This window comes from Entelurus aequoreus, linkage group LG23, assembly GCF_033978785.1.
Source record: "Entelurus aequoreus isolate RoL-2023_Sb linkage group LG23, RoL_Eaeq_v1.1, whole genome shotgun sequence".
NCBI classification, from domain to species: Eukaryota; Metazoa; Chordata; class Actinopteri; order Syngnathiformes; family Syngnathidae; genus Entelurus; species Entelurus aequoreus.
Window position 1 is genome coordinate 20,089,726 of NC_084753.1, and position 22,887 is coordinate 20,112,612.

General features: G+C 37.5%; 1 protein-coding gene across 6 annotated transcripts in view; it reads left to right on the plus strand.

Moving 5' to 3' along the window:
* Window positions 1-21,135, plus strand: part of LOC133640975 (dystrobrevin beta-like) — a 72,845-nt gene extending 51,710 nt beyond the window's left edge. For 2 of the 6 annotated variants that reach the window (XM_062034721.1, XM_062034722.1), the window contains 11 exons: window positions 56-133; window positions 628-712; window positions 798-877; window positions 2,356-2,469; window positions 11,812-11,908; window positions 12,118-12,138; window positions 13,784-13,931; window positions 15,477-15,566; window positions 17,350-17,397; window positions 17,926-17,960; window positions 19,293-21,135. In XM_062034721.1, the coding sequence (XP_061890705.1) occupies window positions 56-133; window positions 628-712; window positions 798-877; window positions 2,356-2,469; window positions 11,812-11,908; window positions 12,118-12,138; window positions 13,784-13,931; window positions 15,477-15,566; window positions 17,350-17,397; window positions 17,926-17,933 (769 nt within the window). In that variant the 3' untranslated portion in view covers window positions 17,934-17,960; window positions 19,293-21,135. The remainder of the gene's footprint in view (window positions 1-55; window positions 134-627; window positions 713-797; window positions 878-2,355; window positions 2,470-11,811; window positions 11,909-12,117; window positions 12,139-13,783; window positions 13,932-15,476; window positions 15,567-17,349; window positions 17,398-17,925; window positions 17,961-19,292) is intronic. The other 4 variants (XM_062034723.1, XM_062034724.1, XM_062034726.1 and 1 more) reach the window with 4 other exon arrangements.
* Window positions 21,136-22,887: the final 1,752 nt, after the last annotated feature.

The window sequence follows — 22,887 nt, forward strand, 5'->3', positions numbered from 1 at the left end:
GTCCATATAGTGTTTGCGATGCTTATTTTGCTGTGTGTAACCTGTGTGTCACCAGTTTGGCCGTGGCTCGACGCATGAACGAGGAGCACGCTTTGATCGCCGCTTATGTGAATCGCCTCCAGGGCAGTCCACGGTGAGAGGTTGCAGGGATACAAACATTATATGCTGAGTGACGCTGCACCTCAAATATTATCAAACTTACATCACAGATGGACAGACAACATTCACACTCACATTCACACACTAGGGCCAATTTAGTGTTGCCAATCTACCTATACCCAGGTGCATGTCTTTGGACTTATCATACTTTTTTTGTCAGGAGATGTAACCGAAAATGATGGATGTGTGTTAAAATGCATTTTGTTGGCAGCATGTTTTGTTTTAACCTGCAACAACAATCAGCTTTTTGAGAAGTGTTGCTGTATCATGTGCTAGTTTGACTCATCTGCTAATTAAGCAGAAGGGAACTTTTCCCCCCTTACCGTTGGGAAATGTTACTTTTATGTGGCAAACAGCAGTGAACCTACCTAACAAATGACACAACACAACCAATCTGATGTTTAGCATATTTGTCTGCACAATGTTGTCAATTCATGTTGACACTGAATCTATTGTCCCCATTCGCAGCATACACAGCCCAAGCAGGCAAGACGAGGAGCACAAACTCATCGCCCGCTACACCTCTAGACTGGCAGAGACTGAGAGCTCAGGGGTGAGGTCATTTTCACATATTTGTTACATATTGATAATCATATGTGGAAAGTGCTGACTAATGTGTGGTCTGCTTGTGTGTTTAGGTGATACCCACCCGGAGCATTAACTTTGATGTGAACAAACAGAAGAGAGAGCTCATTGCGCAGCTGGAATGCAAAAACAGGTTTGAATTGTGTAGACAATTATAACATTCAATTAATAACCTAGTTAGTTGCATTGGTACACATATATATTTTTTCTACATTTAAAACACTTTTTTTGGTCTACATAAAATGTAATGGTGTTTTTTTTGGTCAAAATTTTGCATAGATTGTTTAACAAACCATCTTCAAGCTGCTTTCTGCTCGTCTCTTCAGGATGTGCTTTATTAACGCGCCTCCACTTGGACTGTCTTCCCCCCGTTAGCCATGTTGTAGTTTTTAGCGCTTCAATATGTAGTCTACTGACAGATATAAGCTAGAACCATACCTAGTTTGTATTAGAAATGGCAACAGTGGAGGAAGCATGTGCATCTGCCCCAAAACAAGGGGTTAGAGAAAAAGAAGGAGCTTATTGACTAAAATGGCGAAATTGCACTAAGCTCTTTGGGTAAAACCTTACCATACATTCGCTGACATGACCAATGGGGAAAAATGTCAGAAAATTCCAAACGTCTCGTTTGGAGAAAGTATGACGTAAGGCAAGATTGTTTTATAAACATCTCCGCAATGCCTCAATGGTTTGATTTCAAATTTTCGGGTACTATGCAGATCCCAAATAAACAGCAAGTACCAATAGGTAAGAAAAGTTGGTTTCGCATAATAGGTAGGGGAAAAAGAAAAAAAAAACAGATGATAAAATCATGAAATAATATACACATTTGTCCATTACACTGTTATAAATGTATTTTCTGTGTGATTCAAATCGTTTCAATCAATATACTTGAGGAAAAATCACACACCGATAATAGCCACATGGCAGCAATATTGATAAAACAATCTTGCGTTCTTCTAAGCTTGCTCAAAGCGAGAATTTACAACTTTGGTGACGTATTTTGCCTTAGTTACGTCAGCAAATAGCTTAACATATGGTAGCGATGTACCTAAAGAGCTTTGGACGAGTCTGGCCTTTTTATTAATTGCAGTCCAAAATCGTAGTCAATAACAAATTTCTTTTTCTCTGTCCTCTTGTGGAGCAGACTGGCTTGTACATGCACATGCATCCTTTGCTGTTGCTAATTCTAATACAAGGTAACGTTTACAGCAGTTAGAAATTATATCTGTCAGTAGACTCCATATGGAAGCGCTAAAAACTACAACATGGCTGGTGGGGAGAAGTCGCTATCAAAGTGGAGCCACGTAAATAATATTGCCCACAAAACGTGGGATTCTGAAGGGCTGGTCAGAAAGCAGTTTGAAGATGGTCTGTAAAACATATGCTGTACAAGATATTGTCTGAAGCATCACCATTACATTTTATGTAGACCACAATGAAGTGTTCTAAATGTAGAAACAAGTCATAATATGACCCTTTTAAATTCAATGTCCTCCTTTTTTGTTTTGCACCGGGTGTGTGCTTTATGTTATTGTCCTGTTTTCTTCCTGCCTGGTCAGCTTTGTTCACCCCTCCTCGACCTTGACCACGTTGTTTTTCATTACCCAGAGAGATTTTGGCAGAGATCAAACGTCTCCGTTCAGAACATGACGCCATGTGCCAGCCCAGTCCGGAGAAGGGCAGCACCAACCCAACTCTCTTGGCGGAGCTTCGCCTGCTCAGGTAAACACACGCGCTCAATAGGAGCTACCCTACATATTGCGCTTACATACACGGGGTCTCTCTGTATGCTATTTTTGCATTTCTATAAACATCCAGCAACATTCAGTTGTCAGCCCATTCTGTTGTGCGTTGTCAACATTGTGTGTAAAGAAGTGTCTGACTGAGCCTTGCAAACTACAACACAGGGTGGGGAGGTGGTTAAGGCAGATGGCAATAACAGATGGATGTTTTTGAAAGCCAATGCAACAAAAAATACTTTTCAGTAAACAACAAGCTTAACAAGAGGGATTTTGAGCGACTGTGTTTTGGGTATCGTTTTGATACACTGATGAAATATGCTGGAGCCTTATCTTTGTAATCCTAGGTCTCATGACCGCTGTAGTCAAAATGTAGTCTTGCCTTTTGGTACCTGCTGTTGTGTATTTGGGATCTGTATGCCGGAATTTTTAAATCAAACCTTAGAGGCATTCAGGAGATATTAATAAAACAATCTTACCTTTTTTCAAATGTACCGTTTGGAATTTGCCCCATTGGTGTTGTTTTTTTTGCCATTGGTGACGTCAGCGGATTTCTCCATATTTGGTAAAATTCTACCTGAAGTGCTTTCCACGAGTCCGCCATTGTAGTCCTCTATTGTAGTCCATAAGCTCCTTCTTTTTCTCTATCCTCTTGTTGTGGGGCAGACTGGTTCGTACATGCACATGCATTAGGGATGTAACGGTATAATGATAAACCATGTTAAAATTCCAGACGGTTAGCAATACCGTTTACATTTTTAATTATCGAAAAACCGTGATTCATCAATTCATTTTAGGCAACACTGCTTACTTCCTGGAAACGAAGTTGGAATTGGCGCCATTTGGCTCTGTTAAATATGGCGCAAAGCAACTACACGAACCTTGCTCCAGTAGATTTTCCCTTGGAGTAAACGAAGCCAAACACTTTGTTTCACTTTTATTTCCCTCGCTTCACTTCCGCAGCGCAGAGTCTGGGCGTGCGTTTAAGAGCGCAACACTGTTAGATGGCGACAAGTGTGGACAATATTGCAGACGGACGCATTTGTCCAACACTAAAAGTATACAGCAGAGGAGAAAAATATTTGGTATTGTTTTCACTTTCTCAACACAGTGTCCTTCACTAACCTGCTGTGACTGAGAAATAATGATGTGAGTAAGCAAGCAGCAGGCGACGTGTGGGGAACGTTGCTACAACTTGTTTATAAAGTCCTTAGTTTGTTTTACTGGGATGGTCGCTCGTCCTTTAATTAACTGCTAACTTTGTTAGTGTTGTAATAACATCAATACTAGCTAAAATGTTTTGTCATCTCATCGAATTGAATGCAGACTGTGTTGTTGGGGAAGAACAAAGCTTGTTAATTTGACTTTCTTTATTAACCAAACTGCTTTTTCTTTTATATTTATATCAAAAAGTAAACACCATGGTTTTTTTTCCCATTACTTGTGGGTTTTTCATTACAAAGTTATTACTTAAAAAAACACTCATGTCACATAGCATTTTGTTAATGTTTTATTGCGTATTGTAAATTCCTATACGACAATTTATGCCCAAACTCTTAATAGATTTGTCCCGATGTAGCATGTACATGTACATACATTTAGTACATGTCTATGTACACAAAATGTACATAACTTAAAAAAATACCACTCTCTTTTCAAAATGTAAAAAGAGAGAGAAAGACGTAATGTAATGAAAAAAAGCTGACACATTGATACTATTAATGAACACAAATACAAATATTTGTCTTTAAATAAATGAATAACGTTTATCTATAGCCTTTTTTTTAGACTTTACAAATTATGTCACGTTCACACCCCACTCCAACACTGTTTTACCTACCATAATGAATGATCGTGATTATCTTTTTGGCCATAATCGTGCAGCTCTATGTATAAGACTGGATCTCATACATGAACACTATTTTTATCTATATGGACAAAAAGTGCACTTACGTCTTATGGCCATCAGGTGCCATCTTGCAAAATGTTTACATTTGTTTTAATTGTTTAGCCCTTATATCCATAAAGTGCCATCTTGCACAATTTTCACTTTTTTTTTTTTTTAAATGTTTTATTATTTGGTTTCTGCCATTATACTTCGCACTTGTGTTGCTTTCATATGCACAATACATTTTATTTACAATAATGTTTCTTCAACAAAGGAAATCATTTTGAATTTGTTTAAAAAAAAATAAAACTTGGTTAAAAGATTTCAGTATACAGTAAGTACTTTTTGAAAATGTTGAGCACATTTAAAAGTACTGCGATAATAACAACTGTGATATTTTTTATCACAATAACTGCGCTAAGAAAATTTCATACCATGACATCCCTAACATTCATCCTGCACTGTTGCCATTTCTAATACAAATTAGCACATAAATCAAACTCATATCTGTCAGTAAGCTCGCTATGGAAGCGCTAAACACTACAACAAAGAAGGTGGTGGAGAAGACGCAGTCGAAGAAGAGGCACGTCAAAAAGACTACTCACAAAACGGCGCATCCTAAAGAGACGGTCGGAAAGCAGCTTGAAGATGTGCTGTAAAACAATTTATGCAAAATTTGGACCAAAGAAGCACTATTACATGTTATGTAAGCCACAAGGAAGTGTTTTTAATGTATAAAAAAAATCTTAATACAACCCCTTAACCAATGTAAGTGTGACATCAATATTCTTGATAATCGGACTGTAAAACCGAGCATAGAGAAGCTAGAGGCTTAGGTACTCTGATGTGCAAGCCAGAAGTGGGGTCGATCGAGGTAACAGACGCATGTCTCTTTAATGTTTAACCAGCGGAAGCTTTTTTTCTTTTTTTTTACACTTTATAACAGACATTGCATTTGTAATACAGGAAGCCAATGTTTGTGTTTTTTTGTCAGATGCAAAAACTGTTGTTTTACTGCTTGAATGAAATTAAACGAATGAATGAATGTGTCTGCCAATATGGAGGATTATATAGCTAAGCTGAAATATTTCCCTGAACTAGACTTTAAAGGGGAACTGCACTTTTTTGCAATTTTGCCTATCGTTCACAATCATTATGAGAGACAGGACGATGGATGTTTTTTTTTTTGCATTCTAATTATTAAATAAATTCCATTAAAGTTTGCTTACAATGGAGCCTATGGGAGCCGCACAATTCCGCCTATAAAGCCCTTAAAAACATCCAAATACCACCATTGAGATTTTATATACATGACGTAACTATATATGTAATGTAGTAACGGCACATTTATAATAATATTTAATATTTCCGTATTTTGATCATTTTAAGCATACGTGGCGCATTAATTTCAAAAAAGCATCACAACTAGGGATGATGTTTGATAAGAAATTATCGAGTTTGAGCCTATTATCGAATCCTCTTATCGAACTGATTCCTAATCGATTCTCTTATTGAGTCCAGATAGGTTGTTGTATACGGGAAAAAAACAGACAATATTTGGTTTAACAAAAGCTCACTTTTATTATATAAGAAAAAAATAAAATCTAATAAATAAATATTGACTGTTACCCCCCTAAAAAAATAAAATAAAATAAATAAATATTGACTGTTGTTACCCAAAGTATATTAAGTGGGATTTTTCAGAAAAACAAATATATACAGTAACACAAAAACAACCTGTCTCTGTGATCACTATAGGTGTATAAATAATAATATAGTGTTAAATAAAATCAGTCCCTTGGGCACAAAACTGAAAATAATACAGCTCTCCAAAAAGTGCACTTCTGCTGCTATTTGTCATAACTAGGGATGTCCGATAATGGCTTTTTGCCGATATCCGATATGCCGATATTGTCCAACTCTTTAATTACCGATACCGATATCAACCGATACCGATATCAACCGATATATACAGTCGTGGAATTAACACATTATTATGCCTAATTTGAACAACCAGGTATGGTGAAGATAAGGTACTTTTTAAAAAAATGAATCAAATAAAATAAGATAAATAAATTAAAAACATTTTCTTGAATAAAAAAGAAAGTAAAACAATATAAAAACAGTTACATAGAAACTAATAATTAATGAAAATTTGTAAAAATTAACTGTTAAAGGTTAGTATTATTAGTGGACCAGCAGCACGCACAATCATGTGTGCTTACGGACTGTATCCCTTGCAGACTGTATTGATATATATTGATATATAATGTAGGAACCAGAATATTAATAACAGAAAGAAACAACCCTTTTGTGTGAATGAGTGCAAATGGGGGAGGGAGGTTTTTTGGGTTGGTGCACTAATTGTAAGTATATCTTGTGTTTTTTATGTGGATTTAATAAAAAAAAACAAAAAAAAACGATACTGATAATAAAAAAAATTGATACCGATAATTTCCGATATTACATTTTAACGCATTTATCGGCCCAAAATATCGGCAGACCGATATTATCGGACATCTCTAGTCATAACTGTTTGTTATGATGCTTTGACTTTTTTGCACTTTATTTCTTTATTGAAAGAAAATTCTATGAAGAGAAAAGTTGTTTGCAAATGTGGTTACAATGCTAAAAAATGAAAAGTTAAAGCTAAAAAAAGAAGTACACTTTATTGAGTTAACATTATTTCTTTATAGGGGGAAAGATGTGATGTTATGAGCTAGGGATATAACAACTACACTACCCAGCATGCAACGGGAGTGACGAGCATACGCGGTAGCCCCGAAAAGTGTTGTTGCATGTTGCCACCCGGCAGCTAAGAATGAGGTTATGAGCACGCTGTGAAAGTAAACGTCAAGAACTCAGCCAACACGCCTCGTCTGCATTATTTATAATTAGACAGACAACACATATACAGTGTGATTTTGTTTTGTTTACGAGGAAAGAAAAACAAAAGTTAAAAAAGGGAGATCATGTCATATATGTTGTATATATATGTATGTGCTGCGGTTGCTTTAAGAATGTTGCGACAGCTGCCGTAAAGGAGGTGCGTTGCTAGCCTGGTTGCTATGTTTCCGGTTGGTCGTAAAAGTGTTCGTCATGTGTTTGTACCCTGCTCAAATCTCTCAGTAAAGTTATTCATTAGATTATACCTTTTGTTTTGAACTTTATTACACCTTGGAGCGCTTTTTCCGGTCCATTGTTTTTCCTGCTTTCCCTATCTGCGCCTAATGACTGAACTACGTGACGTCATTTCTTGTGATGTCCCACGGGGCATTTCTGGTCGGGACGGGATTCGTTCCCAGGCATTCGAATAAAGAACCAACTCTTTTTCTTTACTATAGTGGTCTCGATAACGGGTACCGGTTCTCAAAAAGGGATTCGAGTCCAAGGACTCGGTTCTTTTCTTATCAAACAACCGGGAAAATCGGTTTCGAGTATCATCCCTAATCACAACATTTACTTTTTTTTTTTTTCATTACTGATTATCACTCACTGAAGACTTTATGAGAGACAGCAAACATGATAAAACATCACTTACTGTACAAAGTCTGCTGTCATTAGGATGCCGACTGCTGGGATGTTCATATATTCCCATTTAGGTGAAGAATGACTTATCATATTCACGAAGAAGCTGGTTTGGGGGGGACCAAACGTCTTTGTGTCTTTCTCGCCATTTCCGGGTCCTAAATGGCTGTCAAAGTGTACCAACTTGTCGGATTACCCCATCAAACTTCTTCTGTCCCAGTGAGATGCATGATTTATGATCTACAATACTTCCAGGGAGCAAGGAAGCGGCAAAGCAGCAGACCACTCGATGATGTTAAACATAGGGAGACACGGAAGTGATCACAGCACTGCTATAAATAGTTTGTCTGCGTTAGCGCTTATAATAACAATATCACTAATACTTGATTAATATTTAAGTCACGAAATGTAAATGGAGTAATGATGGCGGTTTTTGAATGGTTTTTTATTGGATTTTATGGGCGAAATAGAGGAGCTCCCATTGGCTCTGCTACGTTTATTTAATATGTACAATGCATAAAAATAAATCCATCCGTCGTCATGTCTTTCATAATGATTGTGAATGATAGGAAAAAAAAAAAACAGCACTTCCCCTTTAAGACAAAGTCAAAGTATAGATAGTGCTGCTTCAGATACAAATACAGAAACACTCCAAATGTTTTATTAAACCAAATGGGACCAAAAAGTATTTGATAACGACTTTATTAAATACTTTTTGGTCCCATTCATCATATCATGTTATCATTATAATACAATTTTTATCAAAGTGAATTAATCCCTTTGTGTTGTTGTTGTTATTCCAATGTGTAACCTGTATTAACAATAATTTGAGCATTTGAATTTAAGTTAAACATCACGTGGTGTAAAGGTCCCTGTGCTACGTAATTTACAGCAGTGGTCCCCAACCACCGGGCCGCGGCCCGGTACCGGTTCGTGGATCGATTGGTACCGGGCCGCACAAGAAATACAAAAAAAAAAAAATGTAAATTTTTTTTTTATTAAATCAACATAAAAAACACAAGATACACTAACAATTAGTGCACCAACCCAAAAAACCTCCCTCCCCCATTTACACTCATTCACACTCATTCGCACAAAAGGGTTGTTTCTTTCTGTTATTAATATTTCTGGTTCCTACATTATATATCAATATAGATCAATACAGTCTGCAGGGATACAGTCCGTAAGCACACATGATTGTATTAATTTATGACCAAAAAAAAAAAAAAAAAAAATACCATCCCCACCCCCAGTTCTCCATTCAGTGATTAATCACATGAGTTTCACTCTTACTTTGTTCAAGGATTATAATACAGATGTTGTATCATAGTGGCATTACCACAGGTAACAATAATTATTACACTGTAACAATCATTTGTATCAACAATGTAGGAATAATGAATATACCAACAATGGTAATAGACAACAAAGCAATAATGGTAATAGACAACATAGCAATAATGGTAAGGAAACATTGAGCACATGTTAACACTTTGAGACAGAGTACAGCAGCAGGTCAAATTAAAGACCCTCATCTCTATATTTGAACCAGACCCCATGTTTGTATAATAGTTTAAATCAATTAATAGTTTGGCATTGCTTGTGTTGTAAGTCCAGTTTGTTCCATAGTTTTACTCCGCATACAGACACACAAAAACGTTTACGAGTGGTTTGAGCTCTCGGCAATAAGAAATATCCAAAGCTTCTCAAGTTATGAGCCTGCACTCGTCTTATAAAAAAACGTTTTAGGTTATGCGGCAATAATTTGTTAAATGCCTTATATAAGATTATTAATGTTGTGATCCGCTGCGCGGATCGTGTTCTGTTTGGGTTTTCGCGTCACTTGTGTTTTTCTGTTAGTCTTGGTCTCCTTCTAGTTCCTGTTTATGCACCTCTGAGTTGGTTACCATAGCAACTGATTACTTTCACCTGCCGCTTGGGTTTCCGACACGCACCTTTTTGTCATCACTGTCATTATTTAAACCTGCCTTCCCATTCAGTCTGTCTTGCTTCGTAGTTTGTTTTCACACAACAGATGACGACTTTTGTTTCCTGCTCTGTTAACCTTCTTCTCCCACGCTAAAGGCTCTGTTTAATGTTTACCTTCTAGCTCCCACGCTAGCTCCTTTTGTTTCTACCTTAAGTGCTATGAGCACGTTTTTGTTTGTTCCAGTATTATTTATTTCTTAAATAAATCATTCTTTACCTGCAAGCTGTGTCCGAAGCCCGATCTGCATCCCTGGGAGAACAAACATTCGCATCATTATGCGACCTGGTCGTCACAATTAATGTATTATATTTAACAAGGTCATCAAATTTGAGCAACTTTGATTGCATAAACAGATTATGAGTATGTTCTAAGTAACCAACGTTGTGAATGATCCGCACTGCTCTTTTCTGTACTATGATCAGAGGATGAATTGTGTTGTGGTAAGCATTCCCCCATACTACAGCACAGTATGTAAGGTATGGCAGTACCAAGGTGCAGTATAGAGTACGGAGTGCATTTTCATTGAGGTATAGTTTTGCTTTGTTTATAATTGAGAGGCTTTTGGAGATTTTTGTTTTAATGTGTCTGACATGAGGTTTCCATGATAGTTTACTATCAATTATTACTCCCAAAAATGTATTCTCATTTACGATTTCAATTTGGGTACCATCAATACTTATTTTCTGTTCAGATGTTATGTTGCGATTTACAAACATCACTATCTTAGTTTTATTTATATTCAAAGATAATTTATTTGTGTCCATCCATTTTTTTTACTATGTTTAGTTCTGTGTTTACTGTACTTATGAGCTCATTATAGTCATCACTACTGTAGAATATATTTGTGTCTGCAAATAGTATAAATTTCAGCACTTTGGATGTATTAAACATATCATTAATATATACATTAAACCGTTTTGGCCCCAACACGGACCCTTGGGGGACACCACAAGCAATGCCAAGAGTATCAGATAAAAATTGACCCATTTTCACAAACTATACCCTCCCTGTTAAATAACTTTTTAACCAGTCACCAGCCAGCCCCCTAATTCCATATCTTCCCATTTATCTAGTAGAATTGAATGATTAATGGTATAAAAGGCTTTCTTTAGATCAATAAAAATACCAACTGCATATCTTTTATGCTCCAGTGCATTAGTAATTTCTTCAATAGCTTCAGTTATCGCCATTGAGGTTGTTCGTTTGGCCCTAAAGCCATACTGACCGTCATTGATTATATGATGCTTCTCAAGAAAAGATTCAAGTCGAAAGTGAAATAGTTTCTCTAAGATTTTTGAGAACTGAGGCAAAAGAGAGATTGGTCTGTAATTGGTGAAAGCGTGTTTGCTGTCACTTTTGAAGAGCGGAGTTACCTTAGCGATTTTTATTTGACTTGGAAAACAGCCAGTCTGGAATGATAGGTTACATATATAAGTTAAGAGTTTTACAATATTCAGTATAACTTTTTGAACCAATATCATGTTGATATCATGGCAGTCAGTGGAGCACTTACTTTTACACTTCCGCACAATGTTTGTCACTTCCTGCTCATTTGTAGCTGAGGATGCCATAATTCTTAGCTACTTTTTAGCTGTTTGATAAATTAGCATCATACATCCTTGTTTGCCCACTTGCCTAATCTTTGAGACACTTTTTGGAGTGGATCTCTGTATCGTTGTTGCCTATTAAGTCGCTAGTGTGAGTTACTGTCAGAAAATCTCTAAGCGCTTAAATTGCAGCCGTTGTTATTAGTAACTTACCGATCAAGATATTTTACACCCTTTTGTCGTTTTTCATTGAATTTCTGCCGGTGTGGGTCTGTACAGAGTTTTGACATGTTTCAGTCATTTTGAATCTTCCTATCTCAGTAAACGGACTTTCTGTCTCTGAAGTGACAGCAGTGATTTGCTGTGTTGCAGACAGAGAAAAGATGAGCTGGAGCAGAGGATGTCGTCTTTACAAGAGAGCAGAAGAGAACTGATGGTGCAGCTGGAGGGATTGATGAAGCTTCTCAAGGTGACACACACACAAATTCAGAGTGGCATTTTGTCTAATCGACACAAAAGATGGCAACGTGTCCCTTATTCTTCACATCTCACCTTACTTTCACTTCCCCTTTCTTCTTTGAGAGTCGGGCCTGCTCTCGCGCTGTTTGTATCTGACCTCTTTTCTTTCCATGCTCTTTTCTTCCTTTGTTTCCACCTGCCCGCGCTCTGACCCTGTAGGATGAGGAACAGCGACAGGCAGTAAGTTAAACCCACCTCTTTTGAAGGCCTGAATCATTTGGATTTACAATAGGAGGCAGAACTCAGTATAAGTTTGTTTTATAGCAATACATTTTACAATGAATGCTTTAAATCAGGGGTGTCCAAAGTGCGGCCTGCAACATATTTTAAAGCCAAAATAAATACATCCTAGATTAAAACATTACGCACAAAACTATGAAAACATGTTATTAGCCTGATTACCCACACAAATGGGACCTGAAAACCATAATAGCTGACGACCTGTACGTCTTACTGGTCTTTAATGATTTCCGTACATCCGTGTGTACAAATTTCTTCCAAGATATGTTACGTTTTCAAGACCGGTTAAATTGGCGGTGTATAAAAATAATGTAATAATAACAAATAAATCAAGGGGGTTGTATTAGGCGAGGCTAATTTATTTCAGGGTACAATACGCAAGGGTATTTTTAAAGTGCTTTAAAGATGCATACAATTACAAGAAGGTGAATAAAAACATAAATAAAAATAAAATCATTGTGAAAATAATCATTAATTATATGCTTTATCTATGATAAAGCGCTGTCAAATTATAATTTTTTAAAAATTAGATTATATACATTTTGGAATTTGGATTAATCATGATTAAACACAGGTGATTACTCTTGCATAATTAAAATTTGCTGTAGAAAATACACCAATATTTGTACAAAAATACAAATGTATTGTCAGAATGTCATCCAGGAACGTTGTAAAACATTTTACTTGAATTCAAGTCATTTATTTGCACAAAACTTGGCAACAGTTTTATCTGAAGTTCTTTCAGGCTGTATTTTGGAGTAAAATTTGCCAACGAGTACACCAGTCAGTCTCCTCACTCATTTTTATACTGACGTATGCATTGAGCTGATCACTGGCCGTAAAGCGGTTAAAGTAAAAAAGCTTGTAAGGGCAAAATAAATTGCATGATTACTCAAATTGTGTACATGATTAATGCAATATTTTATTGTATTTAATAATATGAGTTAACTCGTTAATTTTGACAACTTTACTATAATATAAACATAAGATGTGGATGTTTTGTCTGGATATTAGCAGAAATTTACCTACATTGTTGTGGTTTATGGGCAGCACGGTGGCACAGGGGTTAGTGCATGTGCCTAACAATACGAAGGTCCTGAGTACTCCTGAGTTCAATCCCGGGCTCGGGATCTTTCTGTGTGGAGTTTGCACGTTCTCCCCGTGACTGCGTGGGTTCCCTCCGGGTACTCCGGCTTCCTCCCACCTCCAAAGACATGCACCTGGTGATAGGTTGATTGGCAACACTAAATTGACCCTAGTGTGTGAATGTGAGTGTGAATGTTGTCTGTCTATCTGTGTTGGCCCTGTGATGAGGTGTCGACTTGTCCAGGGTGTACCCTGCCTTCCGCCCAAATCCAGCACCCCCCGCGACCCCAAAAGGGACAAGTGGTAGAAAATGGATGGATGGATGGATGTTTTGGTTTTAGTAGTATCTTTTATGTAAAAAAATTATCAAATTGGGCCCCGCATACTTTAATTATTCTGTATGTGGCCCTCACTGGAAAAAGTTTGGACACTCCTGCTTTAAATAAACACGTATGTGTTCATCTATTCAGAATAATATTCCCAAATACATTTCTTTTAGGCGCAGGCAGCTGGTTCTTCCAACGCTTTTCCTTCCCGTCCGAGTCCATCGCCTGTCCGCTCTATGGGTACCGCGTCACCCCAGATGTATTCGCCCCAAGACTCCCTCGCTGGGGTGGGCGGAGATGTACAGGAGGCTTTCGCCCAAGGTATCACTCACTAGCCTCTTTGTTATGTATACCTGATCAATTAACGAAACGATAAATTGCCATGCCCGCGTATGTTTTTTTTTTTCTTGTTCACTTTCAAATAGGGTGCAAGAGGGTTCACTCTGTGCATCGCTCTCAACACTTTAGCACGTTTACTCAATAGCAGGATTAAATGATTGGTGTGAATCCTCATGTCGACCATCCACAATCTTTGTCTCAGTGGGCACACACAGGAGGCGCGGGCAGAGAGCCTCTCTAATCACGACTCGCTCGTAAGAAGCACCGCAGGGTAACAAAAATTAGGAGGAAAAAAGATGATTGCAAAGCCAAATGTCCAGTGTGGGAATATGTTGACTTCAAAAGAGTGAGCAAGATTGTAGAAGTTGCCCTCTAGTGGGTTTTTCGGACCACCACACACTGCCAGGAGAGCCTGGAATTCAGGGTATAACACTGTTTTATTTTCATAAATAGCAATAGGCTTCTGCTTTCCAGCACAATGTCTTTTCTTCCTGCGGCCGCTCATCAGCACCTCCAACTCCAACAACGTGTCTCATTCCGGCTGCTGCTAATAAAGGCGACAGGTGATTAGATAACAAGGCCCACCGGGGCCATCTACTCACCTGTCGCTGTCTTCGAGGCCGGTCCTGGCACACCCCGTTCCGCAGCAGGCCCGCAGGCCACGCCCCCCTCCACAAAGATGAGCCCATCAACACGGACAAACAAGCAAATATGGCCAAATTGTTGGAAAGTGATTGGTAACAAAAAACTAAACAAACCACCAGAACCAGTTTTTTTTTTAACAGGGAAAAAACTGCAATTCAAATTGTTCAATGTTTAGTGCAACATTTGCTGAAAGACATTGAGTTATTTTTTAAAAATTTACTTATGTATAACGATTAAAAGTTCTTAACATTCCAGGTATAACGGTAAAAAAAACCCTGAGACATCAAGGAAATCCAAGGCAAATTTATTTTTCAAAGCACAATTCGTACACAAGGCAAATCAAAGTGCTTTACAGAAAATTACAAAAATAAAAAAATCATAACAATAATCATAATTAAAATTACAATTATAAAATATAATCATTGTAAATAACAACCATCATTCAAATTAAAATCAAAGAGTGTAGATTAAATACTTCCTATTGTCATATGCAACATTTTTAAAAAGTGTTTTCAGTCTGGATTTGAACATTGCCAACATTAAAGCCTGTCTCACATCTTCTGGAAGACCATTCCAGATTTTAGGAGCATAAAACTGAAACACAAAGAATATCAAAGTTTATTGGGTTTGAAAGAAATACTTGCATTATTGCCATTATATATTGTGATTACATTAGTGCTTAAATTGGTCTCAAAATAATGCTGACTAATATCGTTTATCGGCAATAGTTTGTTGGACAATATATCGTCCAGCAAAATGTATTATCGGTCCAGGCCTACAGTACTCGCACCATTTTTGTGAGACGTAGCAAATATTCTGGCTTTGCAACAAAATATAAAATTACCGTAATAGGATTTGTTTTTCTTTCTTGAATGTGATCAGGCCCCAGAAGAAACCTGAGGAATGACCTCCTTGTGGCAGCCGACTCCATCACCAACACAGTGTCCTCACTGGTCAAAGAGCTTCATTCAGGTACACACACACACACACACACACACACACACACACACACACACACACACACACACACACACACACACACACACACACACGGTGTCTAGTGCTGAACGTGCAGTGTACAGTTAGCCCTCCAGACAAATGGTGTCCAAACAAAACTAAAACAAACAAAACTACTTTCTATGCGCTCCTCCAATTTATTTACAACATGATACAAGACTGAGGGGAAAAAAACTATATAACCTAATGATGTTGCACTATGCTTATGTATATGTTACTAACAAACAAACAATAAAATGCAAGAGCAATAGTGAAAATAATTATGAACCGCCATACATGTGGGTCACGCTGACAACACTGTGTTCCTGCAATCTGCATTGCATATTCTGAACATAAAGAGGCAGCAGATTAAACCAGAATAACTCTGTAACATAGGTTTTGTTGACACAAAGATAATGATGTATGGTGATGAGATCATTCTGGGGGACCTCCATCAAGAATTAAACTATGCTTTTATTATTATTTATACTGTATTTATTTGTATGTTATTTGGCTCGCCACTTACAAAATGACAATTATTGAGCTGTAACACATCTATTGTTACGGCGTAAATTCCTTTTTTTTAATTCCGCCTTTTTTATACCTATTTGTTGCAAGATTTAATGGCGTCTTGCTCTGGCACATGTACAAATAGTGAACAATTGTTTTATAGTTTTTGTGCAGTCTAACAAATCCACCCGCTTGTTTTTGTGCTTTGAGGTAAAATATAGCGGTGTCCTGAACCGATTATGATATCAGATGTCGGTCCGATATCGGCAAAAGACAAGTATCGGATGATATCGGCTTTCATCTAAAATCTCCGATATAAGCGCCAGTTAACATCTAAATGTCCTACAATTAACACACAAGTTTGGTCTTTTTTCGTATTTTAGTGAAATAATTTACAAAAGGTCAACCGGCTCTAGGCTTCCAGGTGCTACCAGTTACACAACAGCTAAGCAAACAATAGCACAAAAACTAAACATACGTATCAAGTGTCATAACTGAACAATACTGCAGTTTAAAAAGTATCAAACAGTCATAGTTGCATATTACTTACACATTAAAGTTAAAAGTTAGAGTACCAATGATTGTCACACACAATAGGTGTGGTGAGATTATCCTCACCACACCTCCTGGGAGGTGAAGGGAGCAGTGAGCAGCAGTGGTGGCTGCGCCCGGGAATAATTTTTGGTGATTCAACCCCAACTCCAACTCTTGATTCTGAGTGCCAAGCAGGGAGGCAATGGGTCCCATTTGTATAGTCTTTGGCATGACTCGGCCGGGGTTTGAACTCACGACCTACCGATTTCAGGGCGGACACACTAACCACTAGGCCACTGAGCAGGTCAAGAAGCTTATTAGAAAAAGTATCCAGTAACAAGCGTGTCCGCATCATTCAACATGAGTTAACTTGATGAATTATTGTGGTCACGAGATGTCGCCAAAAACAAATAACTTCCACTTCAAGAGCATAAATCATAAGGTTGGTGTTTCTCATACCTACTTATTACTACTTTTTCTAACATTCCACATTACAAAATATTGAAACTATGTACTATGATTTGTGCTGATATCGTACTGGATTGTTATCAATTTCGGCCAATACTCAAAGCTCCAACATTGGTTTTGTGTCAGAAGTGTAAAAATTGTAATGGGACTAAATACATTAATTTTAATTCGTATATACCCGTTAAGTATGGTGATATTTTATTGCTGTCATATTCATACAGCTAACATTGAACCTTTTTCTAACCAGACGATGGCCGTGAGGAAGAGGAGAGGTTGCTGAACGGCAAGGACAGAGGTAATTTTATGTAACTATTATTTAATGAAGATTATTTACTATTGTTCATTTTAGAAAACCCTGTGTGCAGCATTTATATTATAGATTCATACTCATTTACATTAATTTAACAAGCATGTGAGGTGTACTTTAATTAACAGACTCTACAATAGCTCACTGTCTCCTTCTTTGTGCATGGCTCACCATGTGCCTCGTTAACTCTCCTCGCTCCTTACTGCAGCTTGCTTCATTAACGTTCTTACTTTTATATCCGGTACTTCACTATGTGCCGGCTGCCGCAGAGGCAAAGCGTGCAGTCCCGCTTCCTGGTCTGCCCCCGGGTTCAGACTGCATATCATTAAGATTGCTAACCTGCAGGGTTAACTTGCTAAAACCCTTTGACACACAGACAGGAGGTCCACTGCAGTATATCACACGCTGTTAGATTTTTAGATGTAAAGGAACTGCATGCACCTGCAGCGTCTGCTTCTTGTTAAACTTCTCAGTAGCAACTTGCTTTATTTCTCATTAAAACATTTCTTCTTTTAGCAGGTTAAATTTGACCACGGGACAAACAAAAATCAGTAAGTATTGTCATATCAGTGCCTTCTGGAAGAGAAACACATTTATTAGTGATATTCTATCAATCACTGACCTATCTACAATCAATAAAATTAATTGTTGTATTGATTTGATTATTTATCTGACAAAACTAAGCATGATATTGCAGAGCAGATCTTGATCAGTCACCTCCAGACAATTGATATTTCATTGTAGTGACAGTATTAGTACCAAATTCAGTACGTTTACAGGCACCGACCAAATTCTGCCAACAATCACTCAGACTTAGAACAGACTCAGTCGGACTGCCTCTAGGTAATGCTGCAATTTTCCATGCCAACAAATGAAAAAGAAGGTGCTCAAAAGGACAGTAGATGCTAAATCGTAACATACATTTAACAAAACCACAATAATAATAATGCTAACCGCGATCACTTTGGTCAACGATACTTTATTTAGCCATTTTATTTATTTGTTGGTTGTGTATATTTGAGGGTCCCCCACCCCGTACATAACAGAGACAGAACCTGATTTATTGATTTTGGTTGTGTTGTTTTGTTCAAGTGCAACATTTTGCTTACATACAGTATATTTTATTTTTATTATTTTGTTTTTTTTAACTCTGTTTTTAAAAGTTTACATTTCAATTACAATGTTAAAATTGACAAGAAATACAAGTTAATTGCATTGCATAATATCATTACATCAATGGTTAATTTGGTATCAAAAATAATAATGGCAATAATATCGTTTATCTGCAATAATTTGTAGGTCATTATATCGTCGAGCAAAATGTGTTATCGGCCAAGGTCTAGTAATAAGTACAATACTTACAGTATAAACACTATTTAGGGTGCAACAAAATACTACAATCAGCTTAATGGCAAATACTACTACCTGACTAAGCAACACACCTACTGTCTTGGAATTGCAACTGCATGTAAAGTCTACTGTATAATACTTGAAAATGAGACTCGGTAAATGTAAGGAATCAAGATAATTACACAGCATCGTTATCATACTTAATAAATAATAGCATTACAAATTAACACATGAATAAAGACAGAAGAATACAATTGGTACCGGTAGAGATTCCCAAGTATTGGGAATTGCTACCGTATCGAAAGGTACCCATCCCTAGTATTGTACCTATTGAACTCACTGTCTTATTTGGACGTTTATTGACAATAGTCTGCCTAATCCATGCTAACTCCAGTATATACAATGGAACCTCTGAAGTTGTATTTAAAATCAGTCTAAGTATCAAATTCAGATTTTACAGTAAAAGCGACTATTATCATCGTACATTATCATCATCATCTATGTCTGACCGAGCTGTCGCTCTCCTCGTGCAGCTTGATGTCATCCCGGCCAAGGAGGAGCTAAACGGTGACAGAAGAGACTTCCTGATGAGCACAAGTGCCAATCAACCAATCACAATGCTGGACACCAAAAGGGCCGCCTGGTCCTCTACTGATGTATAGCTCTGAATCAGTGTTTGTCTTTGTCACTGTCATTTTGCTTTTTTCCAGCAGAAGATTCTGAAGCCTACTGATTTGTGCCGTGGCGCATGTGTGTGTGTGTGTGTGTGTTTCTTTTTTAAGGCATGCGGCGGTTCAAGTAAGTAAGAGGATGTGCGTGAAGAGGAGGGGAGTCAGGATGTAGTTGAAGAGGGAAGAGAAGGTCAAGAGATGAGTTAAGTTTCAGCACTGTGTGCTTTGTATTTATTTTTGCTTTTAATTGATGGTATGTGCCATGTGAGAGTCCGTATGTAAGCGAGTGAGGTCAGACCCTGCTGAGACATGAATCTTTAGTGGGACACTTGCTGCTGTATCTAAGCGCTATAGTCCTGGTCCACGTGTGAATAACTCCACAGGTGCTCATATCATAGCAGCTCATGCTGCCTGCTTTGGTACTTTAGTCAGACTAGTGTGTTTGTTTGTGTGTGTGTGGTGTTAAAAATATATTATTAAGATATTGTATGCAACAGCAAAGTGGGAGGAGACATTTGTACTACATTACCATTCTGTAGCTTTGGATGAAGCAGGCTTTTTCCTCAAGTGTGACACAGTGGACCTCCCTGATTACCCGGAAAACTACTATTGTGGAATATTATTTTTCTCACTATGAGAAATAAAAATGACTTAATTTTGCCTAGTCATACGTAACGTTAGAACAGCAGGTTGAAAATATGTTTTTCTTTATTTTTCTCATGCCGCTGCCCCTCCCCTGAACTCTTCTGGTGCCTCCCACTTGAAAAAAAAACTAGCTTTAGAAGAAAATCCGGGCTGTACTATTGCTGTATTGACCCAAATATAAGTCACAATGAAATATGATATAATAATATAGTTGAATATTAAATTATTTATTTGCAGACAAAATTGTCAAGTGTTCAATATACGTAGAGCCTCACACTTTGAAAAGTCACGCTTTAGAAAAAAATCAGAGCTGCATTACATTATTGATGCAAATGTTTGTCAAAATAAAATATTAAATAGTATTATTGAATATTAAAATATTTATTTAAAGACAAAATGTACTTTTTAAAAACATGGCAGAAGTTTTATCTAACAATTATATTTACTATCTTTGGCATTATATCATTACAGTTTGAACAGTAACACTGTGAATATTTGAATAAGTGATTATTTGGCGTACCACTAAATGCAGCCTGCGTAACACACTAGTGGTACACGTACCACTGCGCTACGGTATTTAAAACAATTTGGGTCAAGTTCATATAGTTTAAACTTAAACGTTCTCGATTTTTTCATTTCGTCACTTAATCTATTTCAGAGAAAACGAGGCCAAAATGACTCCTCACACTTTGCTACTTTTTTGCCTTTTTCATTTCAAGCTTCCTGAACCCTGCAGTGGATTATGGAAATGGATTTTGCTGCCTACTTTAAGCTATCAAAAAAAAAAAAAAACACAGCAGCCCGCCATGCTGTGTGTGCGCAAGCATTAAACCAAAGAAACCGGCTTGTACGAGCTCAGTATTTTAAAGAAACATGTCCGATTTTTAGTAACGCATTAAAGATGGCCCTCTTTATGATGCCTCACGTTTACATAGAACAGGACAGTCATTAAATGTGCTTATTGATGTTTCCCCTGCTACCTTACTTGAAACTGTAAACAACGCTGAACCTGTGTGCGAGTGATGTGTTGGATCCGCAATAAATGATATTTATCATCAAACTGTGCTCTCACTTATACAGTACAGTAGCGCACACAAGAGTTATCACACCTGTTTAGCGAATAGTTAATCTAGATTTTCCACCATGTTCTATTATTTGGTGTCATCATCATGAATAATCTTTTCCTATGGGCTTCTTCCATGAAGAGGTCGTGTGTGTGTGTAAGGTATAGGGTCCTGAACTATAGGCTGAATGGAGCTCATTGTTGTTGTCCGTGACCTCACTGACTGCCATAAATAACGCATCACCTCCTATATACTCAGTCAGGTTACGACCCTGTCCGCTGTTCAGCCACATCCTGTCTAGCTAATAAATCAATAATGTTGGATTCAAAATGATCTTAACATTATTTTGACAATTGGTTGGTAGTTACTTCTAATATTACAAAATACGTAATTAAGACTGGTGCTGTAATGAACATGATGCGTTGACAGCAACACTTTACACTGTCAAAAAGGAAATGTATTTGTGAAATTCAACAAATTTAGGAACTCTTATTTTTTTTCAAAATATTTAAATTTTAATGGATTAAAGTCGATGCGTGAATCAATAAATAGACATGTGCGCTTAACATTTAGTCTCAAAGGTTTATTTTCCATTGGGCTACTGCTTACAAAAAGAAAAATATAGACATGTCTTATTAAGCAACATCCTTCCATGTTGGCAATATTGAAATTAAAAAAAAAAAATTGTAAACTTAAACACTTTCAATGTCTTGAAAACATCTCCCTTGTGAGCTTAGGTTTTATGGGCTCACATTTATCTTGGCTCTGAATGCTGTCATCTTTGTTGCTCGATTTACACATACTGTAGCCATTAACAGGAGTTTATAGTAGTTAAATGAAGTATTTAATGTAGTTTATGTCATGAAGTTATTGTAGCGTAGTTATTTCCAGTGTTGGGACTAACGTGTTACAAAGTAACGTGTTACTGTAACGCCATTATTTTTGGCGGTAACTAGTAGTCTAACGCGTTATTTTTTATATTCAGTAACTCAGTTACTGTTACTACATGATGCGTTACTGCGTTATTTTACGTTATTTTTTAAGTAGTATCGGCTAGAAACAGAAGCTCTGAGTGTGTTTTATTGGAGAGCTGCAGTGTCGTCCTGAATCTTCCTGTGTCAAAAGCGGGAGAAGAGAAGAGGCGTGGTGTGTGTGTGTGTGTGTGTGTGTGTGTGTGTGTGTGTGTGTGTGTGTGTGTGTGTGTGTGTGTGTGTGTGTGTGTGTGTGTGTGTGTGTGTGTGTGTGTGTGTGTGTGTGTGTGTGTGTGTGTGTGTGTGTGTGTGTGTTTGTGTGTGTGTGTGTGTGTGTGGAGGGGGCGTGTCTGTGTTTACTAACAACAAGACATCATGGCGGAGCCGAAGTCCAGTTTCTTAACATGGAGATATTCTCACTACTTTTCTTTTGTCGAGCACAAAGAAACGAACATTTTAGTTAAATATAAGTTGTCTTGAATCAAAGATCCTATCTGCTGCCGAAAACAGCAATTCAAATCTGCTGAAACAGCTACAAAAGCAACATGCTTCGACAACGCTAGTAAAGACTCCAATGCCACTTCATCTCCACCTCCACCTAAGGATTTTAACGGAGGGACTGCTAGCCAGGACAACATTGATAGAGCCATTGCAGCGTATGTGCTAGAAGACATGCAGGCTATTTCTACAGTGGAGTCACCCGATTTCAGGCAGCTAATTAGCATGATACTGCAACAGCAAATGATACAGAGAACATGTTCCAAGTACCTGGACACT